The 26,001-nt window shown below is 35.3% G+C and overlaps 1 protein-coding gene across 1 annotated transcript; it reads right to left on the bottom strand.

Annotated features, from left to right (window-relative positions):
- Positions 1-1,508: 1,508 nt before the first annotated feature.
- On the bottom strand, positions 1,509-14,104 carry LOC145674909 (uncharacterized). Its single transcript, XM_081745169.1, has 2 exons — positions 13,371-14,104; positions 1,509-4,493 (listed from the first exon to the last, which is right to left on the bottom strand). The coding sequence occupies exons 1-2, from the start codon at positions 13,625-13,627 to the stop codon at positions 3,812-3,814; spliced, it is 939 nt and encodes a 312-aa protein (XP_081601295.1). The 5' UTR covers positions 13,628-14,104; the 3' UTR covers positions 1,509-3,811.
- Positions 14,105-26,001: the final 11,897 nt, after the last annotated feature.

Consider the following 26,001-nt stretch of genomic DNA (forward strand, 5'->3'; position numbering starts at 1 on the left):
AACTGGTGTGCACAAATGCTTCCTTTCAGAATTATAGGCTACCGAAAACATGAAAAAATGAACTTTAAGGGTCCATAGGTCCTAAACTATGGGACGTACCGTTGTCGGGTAAAGACTTTACTTAGGCACTAATATGTGCCCTATGCAAAAATGCATGTTTCAGAATCCTAATGTACTCAACCAATAATTTTTATAGAGGGAGTTTGGCTACAGGCATATAAGTTCAAGTACTCACAAATTACCTCTATAAAAATTGTTGCGGAAATGCCCGAGGATTATGAAACATGGATATTTGGATAGGTCACATATTAGTTCCTAAGTGAAGTTATGACCCGACTACAGGACGTCCCTTAGTTTAGGAGCTATGGACCTTTCAATTCATTTTTTTCGTTTTCGGCAGCCTATAACTCCGAAAGGAACCATTTGTGCACCCAGGTTGGTCTACTATTCGTCTCATCTTGGTGTCAGGAGTCATCTCCAAAACGTTGTGGGTGTTGGTTTGAAAACCCTGTAGAAGTTGGTGAAAGGCAATATCTCTGTCAAACTTCGTTCCAACTGTACTTGCCTCCGTCATTTCAACTCTTATTTGTTGGTTAATAAAAGGGTTCGTTCATTAGTGGATACTGTATTACACTTTGATTTTTTTCAAAGTGCAAAGCATTCTTATATTTAAAAACAATGATTTACTTGGCGGAGGCGAACTCAAACCAACATATACAGCATTTTATCTTTTTCTTTACCGATAACTTGAAGTAACAAACCCACGTAATATGTACTGTCTAATTAATTAAATTGTTTATATATACAATTAATATTATATATATATATATATATATATATATAATATTAATTGTATATTTATTTTAGGTATAGCAATTAATATTCCTGATCAGTGAACCGAAGGCTAAAGCTAGCATACATAACGTCTATCTGTAGCCGCGGGTTGGATTCTACTCGTAGTAACACTGATTTCAAACTTCATGCTTTTTTGTGGCATGTCTTTTTAAAATAACTTGAAGAACACAGAAAAAGCTTAAAAATTAATATCTTTGAAAAAAACTGCTTTTGTTGTAAACGGATCCGGTTTACGGAGAACAACGAAACTTTACTCTGGTGAGAAACGAAACTGGGTTTGAAGAAACTTGAGACCAGTTTCGCCTAAATCCGAACCGTTTTTTTAGCAATCCGAACCGTTTTTGGAGAAAACAGAAACCGGGCTTGAAGAAAAAGCCGAACCGGTTTTTGGAAAAACGTAACTGTTCCTGAAAAAAACGAAACCGGTTCCGGAGAAAAACCGAACCGGTCCCGGTGAAAACCGAACCGATTTTTGAAGGAAACTGAAACCGGTTTCAGCGTAAAAACGAACCGGTTTTGGAGAAAACCGAAACCGGTTTCGGCGAAAAATCGAACCAGTTTTTGAAGAAAACCGAAATGTCGGTATTTCGGATTTCGATTTTTTAGAAAAAGGTTTCCGGTTTTTATATAAAACCGGTTTTGCCTATCCCTAGTATATACTCATATACTATACAACCACATATATTTCTATATATAAATACATATACTATAACATATATACATACATACACACACGTATATAGAGATAACTAATATGGACTAATAAATACATAAACACGTGTGAGACAATCAATATATATACCACAATATAATAGATATGTGTATTCATATCTTATACTTTAAGCTTTTTCAACAACCTATTCCACTGTTGGTCGATGATCAGTCCTGAGTTCCAGTTCATAGCTTTATTACCCTCCATTTCTATAAAACGTGCCTCCTTCCATTTCCTAACTATGCTTCTTTCTTCCTGGCCTAAAATTTTTACTTCATTTCAATTAACTGAATGTCCCGTGCCCTTACGTGTTGGTAGACCGCATTTTTGTTCCTTTCTAGTCTAACGTCATCCTTATGTTGTCTTATACACTCTTTTGGTCTCTTTCCAGTTTCCCCAATATAACACATATCACACTTGCCACACTGAATTTTATAAAGGGGTCCTTTTTTCTCCATCATTACCCCTTGTTCTTCTTCTGTCTTCTTCCTTCTTTTTTCCCTTATTGCATCCAGAAGCCTCTTGCTCCCTTTTCTGTAAGTTGAGATGCCCCCCATCTTATTAAGCATTCTTTTAATGATTTCTGTTTCTTCTCCCAAACTTTCTATCTCCCACCACATTTTTCTTCTTTTATCTATTCCTCCTTCACTTTGCTCTCCTTCTTGGCTTATTTCTTTTTCTTCGTTTATCTTCTCCCATCTCCTTCTGAATTTTACCCTCTTTTTATCGTAGCCATTATTCTCCACCTGCTTATGGAATGACTGTATACTTTGTTCCGCCTTTTCTCCTTCAGTGGTTATTTGCTTAATTCTATTCTCGATGTTAATGATGAAATTTCTCTTGGTCGAGTAATCTACATCACTTCGGGCGTAGCAATAGTTTCCCGACGCGCAACTTTTTTGATACCATTCTGTGTATATCACTCCTTGTTTCCTCCTTATTCTCATATGCAGGAAAACTATAGCCTCTTCCTTTTCTACCTCTATCTCCAGTTGTATGCTTTTCTCTATATCCTCAATTTCTTTACAAACTTTTCCAATTGTTAGAACCTGTTGCTCGAGACGTCCATATATCTGTCGTTAAAGCAACTACTTCTGCTTTTTGTAGCCTCTGTTGTACTTGCACTTTCAGTTCAGAATAAAAAAGCTGCAAGCATCTCCATAGTGTCCGCCTAGACGGTACGCTATAATTTGGTTCAAGAAAGGATATTAACTCTTGAAACCCTTTCCTGGGAGTAGATCTGTTACTATCATGTTTGCAATCCTTTTCGCAATCTGTTCTTCATGTTCTGGTGTGCACGGCCGGCTATTTTTAAGATACTTTACTATTGATCTTTGTTTATACGTTCGCTTTTTATTGTGTGTTGAGGAACTCTAATTACCTCATCACGCGTTTCGTCATTGGTGACAGTTTCAAAGGAAACTTTCACAGTAGCATCTTCTGATATATTTGTGGTCTCAACACAGTCTGAAATTCCAGGAGAATCTTCAGAACTATCCGAATAGGAAGCTTCCACAAAGGTACTGTTAAAAAAAATGACATAAATTTATGTTTAAGCAAAATCACAATGTAATTCTATGAACAAATTAAATAAAAACTTATTTTAAAGACAAAAGCAAAGAAATTATGAACATAAGCATTGAAACTTGTTTCAGTGTATTATTATTTGACTCATCAAGCCACTACGTGGGTATGCATGTAACAGTTGTTTTGACAAATTTGCCTCAGGAGATTTGTTCGTACTTCCGCTGTCCTGAAATTAGGGTGTTGGGAAACCGGATGGCGTTCTGGTCACCAGCATCGTTGTAGTAATTTATCAGAGAAGGGTAAATATCCTCCATTAAAAAGGAGATTCCATTCAATCTCGCCTAACGATTTATCAGTCACTGATATCTCCAAGAGAAGAATGTCAGCTATTTCAGGTTTTCCTCCTATGCGGACTAACATGTGTGTAGCCAAAATCGAACGTCGAGTAAATGCCTCACCACACTCTTAGCACGTGTAAGGTTTTTCTCCTGTGTGGATTAACATGTGTGTAGCCGAATGTGAACGATGAGCAAATGCCTTACCAAACTCTTGGCACGTGTGAAGTTTTTCTCCAGTATGGATTAACATGTGTGTAACCAATTTTGAACGTCGATAAAATGTTTTACCACACTGTTTGCATGTGTAAACTTTTTCACCTCTGTGCATTAACGTGTATGTAGCCAAAGTCGAGCGATCATTAAATGCCTTACCACACTCTTAACACAGATGATGTTTTTCTCCTTTGTGAATTAACATGTGTGTAGCCAAATGTGAACGTTGAGTAAGTGCCTTACCACACTTTTGGCACGTGTGAGGTTTCTCTCCTGTGTGAATTGAAATGTGTGTAGCCAAATATGAACGATGAGTAAATGCCCTACCGCACTCTTGGCACGTGTGAGGTTTTTCTCCTGTGTGGATTAACATGTGTCTAGCCAAATTCGAACGATCAGTAAATGCCTTACCACACTCTTGGCAGGTGTAAGGTTTTTCTCCTGTGTGGATTAACATGTGTCTAGCCAAATGTGAACGTTGATTAAATGCCTTACCACACTCTTGGCACGTGTGTAGCTTTCCTCCTGTATGAATTACCATGTGCGTAGCCAAGCTTGAACATCCTCTAAATTCATATCCACATACTTCACCAATGGGAGATTTTTCACCTGAATGCAGAAACTCACCACTTGACATAGTTGAACTTTGATTAGAGCGTTTATCACTATTTTGGTACGTATGACGCTTTTCACTTTCCTGTGTCACCATATTTTTAGTTAAACGTGAACGATGATATCCTTTGGCAAACTGCGTCGAAGTATCAGATTCCTCATAAGAATGAGAAATGGCTTTATTTAATGTAGTAAACGTACTCCCTTCTCCGTGGAAAGCAAAGATTTTATCGCGCCTGTAACAAATTCAACAAACAATGAAATGTAAATGGAGATAATGATTAAGTAGGAAGAAAACATGTAATCATTCGCTATATTACATGATAAAGTTACGCTATATTACATGTTTTATTAAAATAAATATTGTAGAAATATGAAATGGAGTACCATTTCACTATTGTCTCAAAATAAGTTGCTGTAGTTGGTTTCACTATCTCAAATTAAACTATCATTTATATCGTGGCGGACATAAGTCTATGACCAAGTATTGTCGGCTGTCTTGACACAAATGAACAGTATGAGAGTTATATCTGTCTTATCTGTAGTTTCGTGTGGAGAAAACACCAACTTGCGAACCAAATGTTTAATAACAAATCAACGTATTAATAGAAACTTTACCGAAGATAATTCACTTATATCATCATAAGAGGAACACGAAAGGCATTTTGAAACTAATTAAAAAATTACATACAACTTTCCAAACTGAGGCAGAGAAACTTAGAGTAATAAGACTAAAGATGAATCATTTACAGAGTTGTGATTGTGGTTCAGTGGTCTAGGGGCTTGACCAGTAATCTGGAGGTTCTTCGATCAAATACACGTCAAACATTTTTTTTTTTTTACTTTAGGAATTTTGATGGAAATAGATCGGCGATAACACACGCTTCATTACTTTCAAATATTTGAATACTCGTTTGTTGCAGCACTTGAACTATCAAATTTTCAGGAGTAATACTAATAACAATAACAATTATCTCGAAGAATATTTAAAAATTAAAAACCTATTATCGCCCTGGTCGTACCATTACAAGCAAAAACGTGATATTAGGCAAAAAAATATTTCGGTTTTGTGTAATGTTGCCCATGAAAAGACGAATTTCTCATCTCGATTCTAAAACAAACCAAACAAAGCGGGATGAAACATATTAATTCGAGACGGGACAAGGTTAACTCACACTATAATCATGCTTTGGAGATGAGATTCGAGACAAGACCAAAACTATCGTAAACATTTCTCATCTTATCTCGATTCTAGAAATAGTGTATGCCACTTTTTAAGCAACAATTGCTCTGTAGACTGAAACTTATACATCATTTTGATAGTTTGTATTTTAGAGCTTACTGAATTATGGTCTGTGTATATATTTTTGTAGCAAAAGTTTTTTAATTACATCTGCAAACTTCACAAGTTAGTTTATTACAAGCTTTAGTATTCAATTATATTCAGTTCTTTTTTTTTTAGTTTTTTCCTGAAAACGTACAGTAGAATATATTCTACACGAAATATTAGCGGAAATCTTTCGTTTAAATTTGAGTAGCTGTAGAGGTGTCTCATGATGGTATGGAACCCCTTTCCCGAAACCCCTTCAACATCTTCTGTAGCTTAGCCAGCATAACCATTACTTAAAAACAACTGTAATTACGGCTCTTGTGAGTTTAGAATCCCTACTTTCTACACCAAAATTACCTCGAAACTTTCCGTTATAACATTTAACTTTCTTTATAACATTTAGCTAGTTGTAGGGAAACTTTCCGTTATAACATGTAGCTAGTTGTAGAAACGTATCGAGAGGGTATGTGCTGTTGGTCCTGACACTTCTCTCCAATCCCGACTATTTTGTATTTTGTGGCTTACGCTACGGGTTATTTTACAGGCTTTAATACAATGTGTCCTCATACGAAATTTGTTACCTATACTGTTAATATTATTATTATTATTATTGCTGAATATTTGAGACCTCAATATTACGTCACACTGCCGTAGCAAAGCTGGGATAAATGTAATAAACAAGTGACAAATCTTGGGAAAAAAACGAAAATCAATATGAAGGTTACGATTATATTTACAAGAATCTAACAACTACCAAAAAACACGATTTCAACCACATGGCGACCGTTCTCCGGATTAAATTATAGCGATCTTCTACAACTACTTTTACAATACCATTAGTTATACAGATAACGTGTTGAGTTTGGATCTGATTAACCTAGCGTCGACAGTCAATTTCCATCAGAACCTCGGCGAACACAATTAATTAAAAATAAAGCAAAGTGATAGATAAAAACAAGAACTGAGTAATGTAGATTTTTCATATAAGTTAAGTAAATATGTTTTGACCTTGAGAGCAACAGAGATTAATGTAGCTCATAAAAATTTTTCTTGTTGATTTTTAATTCCATGTAGATGTGAGTGGATAGCAAACAGCTGATTGAGTATACACATATACATACATGTTTTACACTATGCACCTTCATGTGCATTTATGAATAAGAGTAAACGTTTTAATACTAATACACAATAACACACTGAGCAAGGCTATGTGATAATATGTAAAAAGAAAACAGTATCACGTGACAGTTTCAACACAATAACTGTGCAAACAAACAGTAAACATATAGAGAATGTTTCGGAAAGCAAGAATTAGAACGTACAGAAAAAGGAGGAAGCAGAATAATTGAACTAGTCAGAAGAAAAAAGAGAAAAGCAATAGCGAACAGAGATCAAGGGGGAGTAAAATATAGAGTAGGATGCGAGAAGTGTAACAAAATTTACATAGGAGAAACAAAAAAAATGCAAAAAAAGGATTAACCAGCACAAGGATGATGAAAGATTGAAAATGGACAACAATGCGATATACAAACACCAGAAAGAAACAAACCACAGGAGAGGGTGGGAAGGAGCAGAGGTCACAAAGGTAGAGAACAGGACTTTCGTGAGAAAATGGAAAGAAGCCAGAGAGATTATGAAAGCAGGACGCAAGGTGATGAACTAGAATGCAAGATTCTCGATAAATAAGGAGTGAGAGAAGATTCTGCTTAAAGAAGAAGGAATAAAAAGGAAGAAGAAAGAAATAGAAACAAAATAACAAGGAAAATAAGGATAATTAGAGGACAGGACGCATCCAGCGGAAAAAGTAAACCTTTAATTGGACACGTATGCAGCTAAAAAGTGAAAGTGAAAGTCACACAAGTGTTACTTTTTAAAGAAGGGATGGAACCTAATTAAAATTGATCTCCGGACAGTATATATAAGTGATGACCAACTCCCAGCAACCAGAAGGAGTGGAAGTCTGATGAAGACACAGTTATTGTGTAGAAACTGTCACGTGATACTGTTTTTCAAATATTATCACATGGACTTGCTGAGTGTGTTATTGTGTATTAGTACAAAATGGAATCAAAGCCTGATAGAATAGTTATAGAAAATATTTTATATATGGTACTAGTTTATATCTGTGTTAATTTTATATTGAAGCACTTTGCAAAGTGAAACCTGAGTGTTAAAAACAAGGATTGGTTGTTAATGGTCGTAATATCACCATTCTTAGTGTTTCATGTTTTAAGTGCATGTTTCATATTTTCGTATTAAACACAGACATTTATATTTTTGTACTTTGAATTAGTTGCTCGTAACTCATATCAATATGGAGGCTAGTGTTTTAGAACAATTTCAAGCAATGTTGACAGAGGAATTAGAGAAAAAAATAAAAACCATTGCTCAAAAATGGTAATGAATATTAGATGCCTAGGACAAAAAATACATGAATCAGTAGGTGAACTTCAAAAGCCTGTAACAGAAACGATTTGGGAGCGTAGGAAAGAGCGAATTGAATGCCAAAGGAGACAGCTTACGTAATAATATCAAAGTAGCCAATAACTCCTTTACTGAAGTACTCTCTGAATTAGTTACCGCGGCCAATCATGTTGATTCAGTAACTGCTGAGTTTAAAAATAGTGTAGCGGAATGAAAGAAAGGTCTCACTGTGTTCTATGAATACATGCGAACGGCACAGTTTGAGTGTAGGCAAACCAACAAAATAAAAGAGTGCAAGGCGGAAAAGAAACCGTCTTGAATTCGAGCCGGCCCAAGTTGTGAAAGATATGTGCCAAATAAACCAGAAAGTCGATTACAATCAGGAAAAGGAAATATGCAGTGTAGACATAGCAAAAGAGAAGAATTGTTACGCGTACCTGTAAAAAATTGTTCCTAATGTAATTGTTTTGCCGGCAAGGGATACCGATGTTTCACACATGATAAGCGGTAGCGTTCAGGTTGCGCGTATCCGCCCTCTCAAAAAAGCCAAGGAAGGCTTGAGAGTTCAATTGATGATTTTGTGTGATAACGAAGTTACAGTGTTGTCATTTTGTGTCACAGGCAAATGGTGTTGCGCGAATTAACACATTCAAATTTGTCTTTGTAACAGTGTATGTCTAACGTAAGTTGCATTTTAGTGCTGCAAATCCATTCCGACTTTTACAGCTTTGAGTATCGTAAAAGGAAACGACTTAAAATTCACAATAGACCCGCCAAGCGAATTCTGTTTTACGTAGTGAAGGTCTCGTAACACTTCAAATAAAGCACACGTAGTCGAATGTATATTTCCGTTAAGGAACCGAAATGAAACACCTAAGTTAAGAAGAAAAATAAGATGGCCAATGATACCCAGTTGAGTTTTCGTAATACATTATTAACGTAAACTCGATTCCGAGGAGCATAATCAGTAGAATTAAAATGAGCAGACGTGATCATATCAGTACATCACATGCAACATTTATTAATTTTCAGTTGCCGAAATGTTTGAATTTTCAAGCTAGTACTTCACTATTGCGAAATTGTAAAAAGCGAAAGTTTAAGTGTAATGCTACACAAAATGTTGACATGTTGATTGCTCATGATGAAAACAATGTGCGTCGACCTCCATGTACAGCGTATTCTCAGCACGCTCAACCACACATTAGGCGTGCAGAAGGAAATAAGTTGAGAATAAAAAGAAAGTGTCTTGGTAAGCGTAATTCGAAACGCACTAAACTCGGTCAAAGACGAACTACATGCAAATTAAAGTCGAGCTGTAGGCGAGGTTATTTCGAGTGAAACATGCGGAAGAAGTATACATCGACTCCGAAGAGCACTAAAAAGCTTAAGCGAAAACACGTACGAACATTGTATAGTAAAATACATGGCAAAATATAGTAATAGTAAGCGCAAACCTAAAAAGAAATTTATGGCAGGTATCGCAATGCAGCGTAAATCTAAACGTCGCAAAGGAAGGCGTGTCATTACGTGGAAGTTTAGTAAATACGCTGTAAAAAGGAAAAAAGTTCCGAAATTAAACAAACTTACTGGAAAAGTTCACGTAACCGTGCTAAATTACAGCTTACAAGCGTAACCGGCACATATGGAAAATTAAACTCTTAGCACAAAAAAAGCGTGAACTTCACCCCAACTCGGGTTAAACCCCAGAAGAGATGAGAAATCAGAAATACCGAATTTCAACTTTTAAACTTTTAGATTATGAAAAAAGGATTATTGTTTATTTATTTGATTATTTCCCCGAATTTCGAAGGTTACTTTTCAGAATCAAAGTGTGTGCCCACCGAGACTGACGCACCAGTCCAACAAACCATCATTATCGCTCTACAATCAGGTACGTTTACTTAGATGTCATGTTTTATAGTTTCCTTACAGTATTTGGAGATAAAAGATGAATGTGGAAAGGAGAAGAAAGACACCATTGGAAATTTTAAACAGGTAATTGATTTAGAACGCGACTTTCGACTTTGAAATTGTAATAATACCGCACCACTTGTGAAAAGTATGGCTATCCCGTTTTGAATGCGGACTTTCAGTATCGAATTCTTATTAGGATGTTTAAGTTTTGTATTTTTTTTCAGGTCTTTCCAGTTTTGGGAACCATACTCCACAATAAAATTTTATTATCAAATTTTGCTTGAGTTTTTAATCATTCTTCTTTATGTCTATATTAACATTAACTGTCCCCATACAATCAAGCATTTAGAGACATGTTAGGCAATTAAACATAATTACGAACATAATTAGAGAAGTACTAGTAATAACTACAATTAATCATAAAGTTAAAATTTTGGGTAATTAAAAAAATGTGTTCTTTAGATAGTGAACTTTTTCATCTGATGTTGTAATTGTATAATGAGAAAATATGCGAAATTTGTAATGTAAGGTCAAGCCGCCGTCAAAATACTGTAAGTTAAACACAATTTAGTATAATATTGAAAGTAATTGACAATAACCTTGAATTTGATAAAGTTGCTCGTTGATTTGTTCGTCGTTCGATATATATATGCAGTCTACTATGAAAAGTCAATGTGCATTCAATCTGACTAATGATAACTGAAGTTAATTGACTTCAGAGAAAGCGATATTATAAGTTAAGAAGAGTTGAAGGTTAAAATATAGTTCATCCCCGAGGGACATCCCTACTTTCGTTATAAAATTAAAGTGATGAAACCAGTCCGACGCCCGGTTGGGTCCCAGCTAATGTGCAGATTTGGCAATTGACTAAATTTTTAAATTTTGTTCTAATTTTTAATGTTTGGCATAATTAGAGAGAAGTATAATAGTAATAAAATTGATGTTCGGTTTTTTGATTTGGTTATAATATTTAGTTTTGATTTGGATTTATGGAAAATAATTAGAGTTTTGATTTGCATTTAGTGAAAGTAAATTAAATATTATTCTTTTTGATATTTGAAAATAACTCTTGTATTCTTGTGCCGGAAATCATTAACCGATCTCGAGAAAAAGAAAAAGGGAAACCCGTTTACGATTTCACCCTTTACTACGATAAACACCGGATATTATGATGTATCGATAGTACGGAGTGCCTACGTCAGTTAGGCAGTATATGGTAAAATTAAGGTTTATGTTATGAGAACATATTAAGATTGCTACGTACGAGTAGGCCCTGAACAACAATAACGTTTAATGAACAAGTTAATATTACTGTTATCTTGTGTTTCACTATTGTGACAAGTGCTCTCGGATGTGACTTTATTCTCGATAAGTGCAATTGCTAGTAAGCCACACATAAGTATTAGTAATCGCTCTTGAAAAGGTTACATTTGTAAAGCTACCAATTTTGTAGGTACGAGCGGGCCTGAAGTAATACTAATGATAAAAAAATTGATGAATTAAAATGTGATGTTGTAGCATTTAATCTCCTCCCAGGGTGTATTTCTTGTCGTCTTTTTCATTATATTTATTTTCTTAAAATGCCTCTTCAAGGCCTGAATGTTGACAGCCCAATTGGGGTTCGGAAATTAACCCTGATTTGTCATGACTTGAATACCGAAGGCATGCAAATAGGGTGGTATGTAAGGTCTTATGGCAGAAGCGATTCATTCGAATCGTCAGGGACCTGCAAGCTTCAACTGTAAGAGATTGTCAGCACCGTTGGTTTTAGGATCCAATTCATTAATCTGTATTTTTTATGAATGACTCACAACCTGTGTTTTCAAATAATTACGCACAGAATGGCGCTCCGTAGGGCTTAACCGCCGTTTAACTAATTTATTTGTATTAAAATGTTCAAACGGTTATCAGTTACGTTGTATAATATAACAAAACTGACTTAACATTGACGGAAATTCTTTTAAAATTTGGCGGTGCTTACAGTGACTGTTTTCCACGCCACTACAACAACAAACCCTCCCTGTAATTAGAACTGATGCTGACCCCAACATTAACACCAAAATAAAGTTACATGTTCTATCGTAGGAGGTAGTTGAAACTTCGTGTATACAGTTTATGGTTTTACCGACGGAGGACTGTAAAACTCTATTCATATTTTGTGCGAAGTAATGCCCGATGTGCCACTGTAAGCGAAATGAAGTATCAAAATTTAGTGTGGCAAATCATAACACGGAACTATGAAAATGTTTGGGAATGAAGGGATCCATATAATTAAAAAGTTACGTCTCTAATGTATTGTGTTACTTTGGAACACAAATATACAAGCAAAGAAAGCATTTCAGCATGTTACCTATAAAATACTTATGAACGTACAAGAACACATTCAACACGTAAGACATGTAAGTCATCATAAATACAGAATTTTGCGCTATCCTTGTTTACCCACATTCTGCGTAATGCCCTAATCTGCATAGCAATCTCATTTTTACCGGCCATCTAGCACATGCTGATTAGCGTTGTTTTTACAATAATTCATATATTATGTACGTACACCAAGCCCATAAAGTGACCCAATATTGAGAAATGTAGGTCCATACCCTAAAAAAGATTCCTGAGAATGTAAAAAGTCGACTTCCTTGAAAAAATGTGTGCAGCTATGAAATGGACTGTTGTATGGACCTCTACAAATAACTAGGAATGCAATGGATATACCCGGTTGCAATGAAATGAGCTGAGCGAGCTTAAACTACGTAGAATCCAAACGTTCTAGGAGCAAGCGTTTTTCGGTGATTATTCCTCGATGGTACATCGGATTTTTGATTTCGACCTATGTTTTTACTCAGCACGACATACTCTATCAACGTGTTTTTTGATTGAGATCGGCCAAACTGTCTAGGAGCAAGATATTTTACCTTGTATTTATCTTGTAAATATTCTTTATCTTGTATTTTACTTATGTTTTTCGGAGCCCGCCGGAAAAATCAAGCTAAATCAAAATCACAAACGTCCATAGTTTATGTTCGAATATAATACATTACAGGTTTACATTTGTAAAATTTTAGGATAATTACCATTCTCATTATTTGTTATTTTACATATGTCTCTATATAAACAAAACAATATCGTCGAGCACCCATATTTGAAATATGTGCAACAATTAGTGGGAAATGTGTAACCAATAATAAAGAAATAATTATTTTATCAAGATACGAACTACATAAGAATTGTATGGATCGTATCAATCTTGTTATTATTTTTATTTCGTATACAGCTTGTCTATGTGTGCCATGTCATTTCGAAATTGTAGGCTACTAACTTACGTTCATGATATCTCCCATACTTAAATATTTCTCGTGAAGTATTGTTTTTAACCAACAAAATTTCCGAAACCATGTAACCGTATTATCAATCTGAGCCAATTAGTTAATGAAGAATTGAACATTACCTTTCTGGCCGAACTGAATTTAAACTTTTTGTTGTTAATTGTTGGGAGTCATTGGAATACGACGCGCAAGTCTCCTGAACCACAATTTTTCTGAGCGTTTCTATATTACTTTCAAATTCAGGATCTTCTTCTAGTGCTAATTCTGGTTTCACCCTATCAACGTTTAGTTTCACATCCAAAGAGGACATAGCTGTATCCTTGTCCACTGATACCTCTCCTTCCATTGTAGATAATATTAACTCTTTGTTGTCATTCATTAGTTCGTATGTCCACCCTCTCCCTTAGAGCGGATCATCACTAGATAAGTCATAAGCAATTTCTTCTTTGCACATCAATTCCAACTTAACAGACGCCTTACCAGCCATTGTGAATTGAAATATAATAAGAATTTAACACTATTCTTATACTCCCCTTATATTTTACGTTGCCAGTGTTAATGAAATGATTTACAAGTACGCTCACAAAAGCAACTTTATATTTCCAATCTTCTTCTTCTTCCTCTTATGGCAATTGATTGTTTGTTTGTAGTAAGCATTACAAAAGTTTTGCATAGTATCATTATCACTGTATTGAACAAGAATATCGGCAAATTAGAAAGGTAATTAAACGTGTAAAATGTAAAGATTAAAATAGTTGAAAAATGATAAAAAAAAGTAACAAGATGTGTACAAAGTCATAAAACAGATAGAAAGTAGTAAGTATGATAAAGCGAAAATACGTGAAAAAAGAAGTGTCGCAATCGGGAAAAGTCAAATTTCAGGTTCAGGTTCAAGGTATTTTCCTTCCTTCTCTTCGGAAGTTTGGTTCTTGAAAGAAAGAGAAAGTAAGTACTGCCCTTTTTTCACTTAAAGTTTTCCATTTTCTTTTTCCACCAAAATTCAAGAAGTTCTTTGTTTTTTTATATTTCTTTCTCACTTAGTTCCCTTCCATTTACATTAGAGCCTAGCCTCCAAGCTAATTTAACCAAATTTCCTTCCTTTTACATTTCATCGATCCATTTCCATTTTTCCCTGATTTTTAGGGTTTCTTCACATTTTAACAATAAGTGTTCTAATGTTTCATCTTCTTTAAAACATAATTGACATTTTTCTTTCACTTCTTTAATTTTTTTTCAATCTTACCCCTGTTTCATAGCTCCCTGACCTGGCTTTGAAAATAAAAATGCTTCGCAAATCATTGTTCATATAAATTATTTTCTCATAACGCCTTTTATATGTGTATATTCCTTTCAAACTGCTCTTCTTGACACCTTCTTCATACCACTTTGCCTGCGATTTCTCTTTAATTGTTTCTTCTGTGATTTTTTGGAAAGAAGTATGGTACAATAGGGAAAGATCAGAATAAGGAGAGAATTTCGAACAGATAAACGGGTTGAAGGCCAAGTTAAACAGAACAAGAGGTAGACAAAACTGAGGAGTGTAAAATGACTGGGAAAAAGTGTAGAAAAAGGAGGGAATGTATTAACGTGTAAAGGAAAGAAAATGTGTGTAAGTTTAGTAAATATGTATAGAAAACCCCACACAACTCTCGTCATCACAGGACACACAAAGCACGATGCACTCGCCATAACGGCCACTCAACTCGATATTTCATGGATACTCTCCCGGCAATTATAGACGGTAGTTGCAATCAAATATACAATCAGGTTTTAATATGATACAGAATACTTGCTCATTGAAAGAATTAGTTCTTCTTCTTCTTCTTCACAAATATAAAGCCCGACCTGACAAACACCAATGGAAATTTATAATGTGTTTCAAGCCACTGTTGTATACATGTTGAAGGCATGAGCTACCGCTGACTTTATATATTATTATTATTATTATTATTATTATTATTATTATTATTATTATTATTATTATTATTATTATTATAATGATAATAATAATAATAATGATATGCATAACAATGAACGAAAAGTGGTTGGTGTGTTTTCTTTGTACTTTTGTTTTGATATCATTATTGTTTTCCACCGTAAATTAAATTGCACTAGTTATTTTTTTCGTTTATTCTATTTGTAAAATGTTAACTTTTACCAATGTCAACTCATTCAAGAGTAGTGATAGGCAGTGGGAATATTTACGGTGGAAAGGAAAATAAAAAACGGGAATACTCCCGGGTTGTTCTCTTGCATATCAATTTCCGGGAAGGAATTTATTTCCATTTCTTTATTTTATTTTCCAAATTATACGAAAAGTATGACAAATTATTTTATTTTCATTTATTATGATATACTTCTAGGTTTTAAACAATTTGGAGGTTACAAAAATTAAAATTCGTTGACTGTATTTTATATAACTAGTCATATGATTTTTTCTAACAAGGGACATGTTTCGGTTAGGACGCGATGATCGGTATAAAACTTGGTATACATATACAGGACTAATTACTGAACACTGTATGATAAGTCATTCCCGTGTAAAACTCGTTTTCCGCCGACAACGCCATCTATCCTTCGAAACACTAGCAGTTAAATTCCTCGTTATAGGTGCTGAGTGATGATCAGTCTGGGGGGCCAGTGTGTCGTAGTAAGCTCGAGTTGTTGTTAGGTCAGTGTAGAAAAAATGGGCGGGCTGCGTGCATTAACCTCCTTCATGTAAGTGAATTGTTAAAAGACAAACTAAGGCGCAGATTTAAGAATCAAATATCAGTTGGAGCAGAAGATCAGTGATTTGCAACACCTTTATGCAATTTCATTATCAATGAGTATGAAAATGAATTAGAAATGATCATACTCGTCAGAGATGATAAAGAAAACTGGGCCATATGCAGAGTTCATCTGGCTTGTGATTAGTACCATACTAAAGCGTTCGACTTACATATGCTTCCTTCAGATGTCGGGCGTTTAGCATGACGCTAATCATTTGTCAAAACGACTATGCATAAGGCGGAATAAATTTCTAAATGTTATAAACAAATCAGGTTGGGTAACTGCCAGAACACAGATACCCCACCATTTTGTCAACATTTGCGCTTAAATATGTATGTTCAAAATATTTGCATGTCCTTCCTTTTTTTTAATTTTGCATGTAACATTGCCACACACGACTTTTCTTCCTGCCTATTTCTCGAAATTCCATGCGTGAATTCACATGTAAGTTCGAGTACCTCTTCAGAATTTCGAGTCAGAGAGAGGAGACAGACCGACGTCTATTAAAAACGGCAAAATTTGATGCAAATATCTGAGAAATGTTATATATATATAAATATATATATATATATATAAATATATATATATATATAAATATATATATATATATATATATATATATATATATATATATATATATATATATATATATATATATATAGGGTGTCCGAGAAGTCCTTCCCTGATTACAGAAATTGATAACTCAGGCTAGAAATAAGATAGAAATATGAAACTGGTGTAGAATTGTTTGCAAACTATAAAAGTTTTGGTCACATCAGTACACTCCACATGAGCACCCTTGGTAGCACGTAGCACATCTAGGCGATATTCAATTTCCATCCACACATTAGCCAATATCACTGGAGGGATCGGTGCAACGACTGTGGTTATTCGTTGCTGCAGGGTTTCAAGATCAGGTACACGTGTTCGGTAGACCTCATCCTTAACATAACCCCATAAAAAGAAGTCTAATGGGGTTATGTCAGGAGAGCGTGGAGGCCAAGCTGTTGGTCCATCACGACCAATCCATCTCCCAGGAAATGTTCTATCGAGATAGGCACGGACGTCCAAACCCCAATGAGACGACATCGGGGACGTCCAGAAAAACGACATCGGGGCGATACTGAAGCAGCTGAGGAAAAGCATACAGCTGCAACATATCCAGGTACACAGCAGATGTGATGGTATCCTCAGCGAAGAAGAATGGCCCGATAATTCGATCGTGCAATATCGCGCACCAAACATTCACCTTTGGACTGCCTCTGGTGAACTCCCTGACCTCCCTGGGGGGTTCTGAACCCCAAATGCGCACATTATGGCGATTCACTACTCCACTGACAAAGAATGTCGCTTCGTCTGAAAAGGCAATTCGTCTGAGATAACCATTATCTTCCTCAATACGTGATAGCATTTCGACCGCAAAGTCATATCGACGTGTACTGTCGTCGGGCAACAAGGCCTGAACGAGTTGCACTTTGTAAACACGAAACAATAAACGTTTGTGTAAAATGTCATGGATAGAGCTTTTTGGCATCTGTAATTCACGTGAGGCCCTGCGCACCAATTTATCAGGACTTCTAAGAAAAGACTGCTGCACAGCCTCCACCGTGTCTGCTGAGATTCTTGGTCGACCAGACCTCGGAAGGTCAGCAACCGACCCTGTGTTCTTGAACTTCTCATACCAGGCTTTAATGCTCTTGACATAAGGTGGAGTCCTCCCAAATGTTGTCTGGAACTGTCTCTGTACCGTGGTTGGTGATCGTGTCTCATGGTACCACAGGACACACTGTTTCTTCTCCTGCTTGGTTGGCATGGCTTCTTGGGCTTCTTACTTACGTAGTACAAACCTAAAACAAAAAAATTGAGACTTGGTAAAACAGAACAAACCTAACACAGACAAAAACTTTTATAGTTTGTAAACAATTCAACACCAGTTTCATATTTCTATCTTATTTCTAGCCTGAGTTATCAATTTCTGTAATCAGGGAAGGACTTCTCGGACTCCCTGTATATATATATATATATATATATATATATATATATATATATATATATATATATATATATATATATATATTACTAGGGTGATACTAACCAACTCGTGTGTGTCCATAGAAAAGAGGCACGTTAGCTGTGGTGGGTATACGCGTGCAAGATGTCGAAAAATACTAATTTGTTAAAGGTGGCCTCTACAAGCTAGTTTTGATTACAATTAGAAGCAGTGAACCGTTTCTATGGTTACAAGTGACCTATATAATTGCTCTTAATATTGCTGTTCCTTTCTAGCTTGACACGTTTCAAGTTGTAAGCCTGTAACAGCACCTCCGAAAAGAATGAAAAGCACTTCATCCCTGACAGTCCACAATTGCTCCTTCTGTGAAGATTACTTTGTACATAGTGTTTGTATTTGCTGTGTCAGTTCTTCACTATTACTTCTCAGCTATGCCGCCTGAGTGAAGTAACTATTCTGCATAGTCTTTTGTTATGACGTGACTGATTTCACCTGGAAATGTCCAAATACTGGACCCCTTCTTCATTTTAAGCATGTGTCATCTGATATCGTAAAAACGGTTTTATGCAGTGCGATCCATTCCTACGCGATTGTGACTCAAAGCTACTTGTTGGGAGCACCTACCATAGGGTATAGGTGTGTTTCTCAAACTCTTGTTACTTTCCACATAAACCTACCATTGTCATCTCGCCTCTTCCCAGGATTACACCCGAGCTCAGTTCCTCAAATTTCCTTTGCTTTAAATTGAACTAGATATAATAATAATAATAATAATAATAATAAACACTTCTGGGCATTTTGCAGTCGTGTGCATGATTTTCGCTCTTGACGTCTTCATGCTATATAGCTAAGTGTATAAGCATGCATATTATACATTTGTACACAATAGATCCACAATACTCAAAAAAATAAGAGAGCAGAATATATCAGAAGATAATCAGTGAACTTTCTGGTGCCATCATTTAACCTTTGTTATGGACATGCACTAACCAAAACAAATCATTATGACAATAATTCGTGAACAAATAAATTTATTGGTTTTTGGTGATCTCTTACGAATATCATGAGGCTTTCAGAGCATAACGGAATCACGTCTTCAGAAAGCTGAGAAAGTGAGAAACCTGTTTGTAGGTACTTTTATGTATTATCTGTCAGCAAAGTAAATGTACACCTATTTTTCGAGTCTGGCATTCCTGCACTCCTTCCGTGGAGAGTATGAGAATTAAATCAATCAAATGTTTACTGAGGGGCAAAAAGAAAAGTTCAATCTGAATAAGACACTGCAGATGGGCACAAGCTGTGAATACGAATAGAGCATAGTGTAAATAAAGGACGACACCAAAAGAGAAAGCCAGAAACAGATGTTAAACTTAGAAAAAAAGAGTAAAAATTGTCGAAGTGGGAACATAAAGCATAAATACAACAAATACGCCGACAACTAAACGTTCACCACGACGTGATCTTGGTGTAGTGGTTAAGGTGCTGCTTTACAAATGAAAAGGTCGCCAGTTCGAATCTTCGGTGGGGACGTTTTTATAAATTTTTGTTAATAATACATGCAGCTCGTGAGAGATGGTAAAAGAGGTCGTATTTAGTTTTTCGTAGCAATTATTATTGGCAATGTTTAGTACTGATAATACTTTTTGTCTTTGCGTATTGCTTTTATTCTTGTCTTAATTTTGAAAGAGAAGAAAATCCGAACAAATGCCACCAAAATTCCTCATATTTTGAATGTAAACGCCATTTGCAGTTAGTAAAAAAAAATTGAACGTTCCGATGTAGCTGCAAAAAGTAAAAAGAAAAACATGGAAGTGGAGTGTTCGAATCCATACTCATGGTTATTAAAAATAAAATTTTTACATGCCTTACACCTCCTGACCACGTATCTACGTTAGCAAGTAAGAGGTTTCTGTTTAGGTTAGTCTGCTCAATAAGTTTTGCAAAGGGGCCCGGTTTAGCTCTGACGCACCACAGGTGCGAGAAGGGAGCAAAACACTTTTTCTCTCTTCCTCTGTGTGTCTATTTTTCTATCTATCTGTATATATATATAACGCTATTTGTGAATGCATTAACCACCCTAATTTTCAGCGGATTGACATGAAACTTGGCACAAACATTAATTGTTGAAATATCTTGATGAGTTCGTTAACCAGAATAATCAGATGAAAATGTTCAAAATGGTGCCCCTTCCAACTTTTAAAAACTTCCAAGGGAACCAAATTTCGCCCATAAATAGGTATTCACAAAGTTTTTCACGCCCTTTCGCTACGGTAGGCTTTTTTTGGCAGGAGGAGGGTTATTTTCCTTTCGGAACAAGATGATTATTAGTGATGATATGGAATTACACATTGAGAGTAAAGTAACTTGTGAAACGTGTTATTTGAAAGAATAATATAATAAATGTGCTTTCCTCTAACACAGAGAACTGTAAATCATGTATTTCGAGTTCGGGAGCCTGAATGGCGAGGAGTGTTATTTGATTTGCTTTTGTAACACATTGCATTATTTGGTTTGTAACACATTGCATTGCAAATAAAAGTAGGCAACATTAGTGGTAAGTAAAACAACAACAACAACAACAACAATAATAATAATAATAATAATAATAATAATAATAATAATAATAATAATAATAGGTGTTGTTTGTTGCAAGGGAATATCTTTTTCAATTCTTCTTCAAACGGAATGATTGCAACGCCATATCTCCCTTACAAACAAAATATTAGCAATTTATATCGAGAGAACGGGAAATTGTAGAGTGATGGGAGCAACGTTGGACAGTATGCACTCATATTACTTAGAAAAATAAGCGATTTCAAAGCAAAATGAACGAAGAGTCATTCTTATGGGTAGTCATGGGGCCACGACAGAGCCCTCTTTAGGCAAAATGTCAATAACGTATATCGAGAAGACAGGAGGTGATAGTGAGATGGTACCAACGTTGGACACCGTGGACCCATAAGTAGTGATGAGCAAATGCAAGACCAAGACCAAGACCGGGGTGGTCTTGATCTTGGTCTTGGTCTTGCACACACAGTATTGGTCTTGGTCTTGGTCTTGCATGCAAGAGTCTTGCAAGTCTTGCATTTAAGAAATCTGAAGCTTTTCGTAGGTAAATTTTACTATGGATATAAGGGATAATAAATTCTATAATGCGCCAATAGTAACGGAGATACAATGTATATTTCTAAATGTAATATAGTTCAACTTTGTGTAAGTATGATGATAGTGTACAACATAGGTGATGACCTTTATTTTTTTAATGGGTGCCCACGCTTTACTACTTATAAGATATGCCTAAATCACAACGTTTCGTAATCTGTTTATATTTTTTAACAGATCCAACACTCCAGTGGTTCCCAAACTGGGGAGGCTACCCCTGAGTCACATGAAAGAAAATCAAGACGGCGCAGATTATTGAAATGCCATGAATTGCAAAATTATTCTTACACTTTAAAAGTGTCAGATTTTTCTTTTCAACCACGATTAGCTAATCCTTGTGTTAAACAAAACTCTAATTAAATATTGAGATTTTGTTTTAATGATTCCAATATGTACTCTATGGGGCATAAACATGGACATTACGCAAAAGCGAATAAGAAAATGCATGCTTTCGAAATGTGGGCATGGAGAAAAAAGGAGAGAATTTGCTGTGTTGAACCTTAAAACGAATGAGAAGGTGTTAGAGATATTAGCAGCTATAACCGGTAGGGTTTGTATTCCTGTTCGGGATAAGTAGTTCTTATGACCCCACTGGGTTTGACTCTTGTTCGGTACGCCTTACCTATGGTGGATTCTAGTAGTTGGTGGGAAAAGGACATTCGCTCCACAACTGACAATACCAAAGTGAAGAATGCGCAAACCTCCAAGTTGGATCTCGAACCAATATAACTTTCAATTGAGGTTGCGACTTCGGGTGCCCACCGTCCTCGCCACGCCTGCTGACATCAACAGTATAGACACAAGTGGTCAGATATAATATCCACCATTCCAGTAGTGATTCGTGTAGTAAATACAGTAAAGATAATTGCAAACAAAACATGTACAATATGTAACTTTTATTCAATTAACACAGGTAATGTATAATACTTACGTGTATAACATTACATTTTATTGAGAAATTTACTCAACATGTACTAACACACTATAAGCTCATATTTATAATCATTTAGTATTTATACGAAGAAGTAATAATGAATGATTGATTTCTTTCTTTCTTTGAAGAAAATAACGCACTGTAGATGCCGGCTAGATTTTACATTACACGATGCATTAACATTCAACACACGGTATTTATTCGCACTACACTTTACTGCACTGTAAATTGATGGATTTGGGGGGTGGTCATGTAGTTATTCCCAGTAATGAAATTTATTATTGATTATCGTTGTCCGTCCAATGGTCATGATTTAGGCTCCGTTCTTGTTATTGCTCCTCAACTGTGAACGTAATCAACCTTTTACCTGCATGGATTCCTTGCTCATAGATCGTGGGTTTTCATTGTTTTCGATATCAGGCGATGTTTTAGCATACGTTCATTGGTTTCGTGAAAATTTTACGTTTAAGCAGTTATTCCGGTTTTACTTCGTTTTCACATAACTAAATTCACGACATTTTCAACGATGGTTAACGAAATCTTAGATTTTTCGATGGACGCAACATATGCAGGACAGTCTATGCAGCCATCATCACCAAGCACACCTTCGCGCCTTTCAGACTAAGCGTCAGTAAGTTTGCGCCAGTCACGACAGAAGATTATTTTAAAAATATCCATAAGAAGTATTCTTTACAAGGAATATATATATCGTAAGGCGTTAAATGAGTTCACCATTAACATGTGATAATTAAAATATTAAAAATAATAAAAATATTCTTCGATTAAGTTTGATTCGATCGTACTATATTTTATAACGTCACGACCACATCACATCCCTTTTGTTCGGTGAACAGGAAGTACAAGTCACCACTCACAGGACTGCCAACTCATAGAAAAAGATAAAACTATAACACAGTTTGCGTCGACGTACAGTGCATGGAGCCTTATTCCAATTCAGCCAAGAAGAACTGGGAAAATTAAAATGGAATGGGAGTGAGTGGGGCCACACTCTCACAAATGGCGTGCGGAAGGGACGATGATCTTTTTTGAAGATTATCAGAATCCTGGAACTTTGAAATTATCCTCTTCCCAAAAGTTTATTTCTCCGGTTATTATTCCTCTTCTTTCTTCCACTATTAATATTTGATTTATTATAGTTCACTAATACTTTCCACAAACGTAAATGGGCTTCTTATTTTATGGGCTATAAACTTTAAATGGTCTCTCTTTTTTTCTATAAATATAAGATTACATTTATCTTCATAATACAATATTTGAATATGAGTTGAATAACATATTGATTATCTATTATGTATTCATTTTATATCATATATATTATTCATATTCACATCAAACAACTAATATATTTCTTATACCATTACATAAATCGTAAAATTTCAACCTTCCCATTTTTTTGTAAGTATCTGACTCGTATTATTACATTTTACACTAAATATCCTTATTATACTACACTGGATATACCAAATTTTCAATATTTTGGGAAAAATCACACATAAAATGCAAAAATAACCTTTTTATACGTATATACTTCCTTATAACTAATTATAAAATAACTCTTAATAATGTAATGTTTTCATTATTCAAACCTTTAAAATACAACATTTAAACAACACTATTAACTGATTAGTTAACTTCAAACACAATGCAATAATACGGTAACACGAATATATGAAATGAATTCTCTCATTAGTAAACAATTTTTCAAAACATATCACATATTAAAAACTTTATTTCACACAGTATTGAATAATATACGTTTTTGTCGAGATTTAATAAAATTTATCGGCGCCTTTAAGATTCACGGCTAAATTTTTACAACGTAATGATTCAGTTATGATTCTCTCTGATCACTCGACAGGATCTGCCTGGCTAAATTTTGAAGATACCTACCCACAACGAATTATTTGTTTTACCACCCCGAGATGAGGCCGAATTATAGAATACAAGGTTAAAAATTCAAAATAATAAAGAATGGGATTTACCAAAATAGCTTACTCCGAGCGTTAAAGAAATATTACATTACCCAACATATATAAGGGAGGAGAATCTCATCTCCATATCTTTCCTGGTTTTTCCATCACATTGGAAAAGAAAGGATCAACGGCCATCTGGAAGTCGCATAGCTGATCACAGATGCCTGCATATATCATATGAAACAACCTTTTTTTTCTTACATTCCTTGTACTCTCTCATTCAATAACACATAAGGATTTTGTAGGTTTACCAACGCAAATTCCAACACATCAGAAGAACACAGATTTTTACAGTACAGAAAATTCAAATATTTGTCAACATATAATAATTTTTCCAAAATTTTATGTATTCCTTGGTTATTACTTCTTGATTGAACACTTTGAGACAAACATACTGGTACTGTAGTTAATGCGTTGCAAAGAACCGTTTCAACACTACTTTCTAAATCTGAATTTTTAAATTCATTTGAAATAATGTCATGGTATTTCTCACAACTATGTTTTACAGCTAAGTCTAACCAAATTTTACGAGTTTGTTTCGTGGGTTTCCACACCTTATGTCTATCTACTGAATGTGAACCAATTGATTTACCAGTTAAAGGATCTAACAATTCGAACACCTTTTCTGAATTTGACGGTTTATTAACACAGAGATAGGGTCCTTTGAACACATTGAAGAATTTTGAGATTTTCTTGTCTGATGCGGAACTTAAGTTCGTCTGTTTCAGAAAAACTAAGTCATTCACCTGTATTTTGTGTTTACTCTCCTGTTGTGAGTTGTACCTCTCATTTCGCTTTTGAATCACCTCTTTTCTTTTAAAATCTGCCATTACCAATTTATTGTCCCAACTTTCATTGTCATTTTCATTTGTATCATTTGTAAAAATGCCAAAATGTTCGACGATAGGTTTTTCAGCCTGATTATTCAAATGTAAACCTGCTGGACTCGCGCCAAGACTGCTAGATATAGAATAGTTCAGCAACACAACAACTTGTGGTATAAATTTCTCCCAAGAACCATGATCATCTTTACAAAACAGTCTAAATAATCTGTTCGTCTCCCAGTGGATCCTCTCAACTGCGTTCAACGCCGGATGGTAAGGCGTTGAATAAAATATTTTAACACCATATTCTTCCATTTTCTGCTTGAAGTTTTTAGAAATAAAACAACTACCATTGTCCGCCAATATAGCTGAAGGTATTCCTAAGTGCACAAAGTACAATGATTCCAAATATTTAACTACACACTTTGTAGTAGCGTTCCGGATCGGATAAAGAACAAGGTAAAGAGTAAAAACATCCAAAACCGAGAGTATAAATTTACACTTTGAGGGAGATGGCACAAGAGGTCCGATGACGTCAATCGAAATCAATCTCCTGGGGCCTTTCACCTGTATGGTTTCTAAAGGTCTAGCTGGGGGTCGAGTATCAACTTTAGTTCGTTTGCACTCGAGACAATCGTTAATATAGTTCATCACGTCTCGCCGCATCGATTTCCAATAACAGCTCTCGCTGATGAAGCTTACAGTTCTTTCACACCCGAAATGTCCACAGTTGTTATGCATTTCTTCAATTACCATATTTACTAAAGATGGTGGGATGCAAATTCTCCAACTATTAGGGAAATGCAAGTTCTTATACAACAATATACCGTTTTCAAGTTTGTAGAATTTCTCTACATTTCTATTTTGCATCTTACTGTAGGGATCGTTTGGTTTCTCTAAAAATTTAATAATTTTACTGTACTCAGGATGCTCTTTTTGTTTTTCGGTTAACTCTCCTGGTGTGAGGTTTCTGAAAAATGATGGGAGAACTTCTAAGTTGTTTATGTTCAAAATGTCACTAGGATGGGCTAGAACTATCCTGGACAATGCATCACT

This window comes from Thermobia domestica, chromosome 18 (genome assembly GCF_964235325.1).
Source record: "Thermobia domestica chromosome 18, izTheDome1.hap1.1, whole genome shotgun sequence".
Classification (NCBI taxonomy): domain Eukaryota; kingdom Metazoa; phylum Arthropoda; class Insecta; order Zygentoma; family Lepismatidae; genus Thermobia; species Thermobia domestica.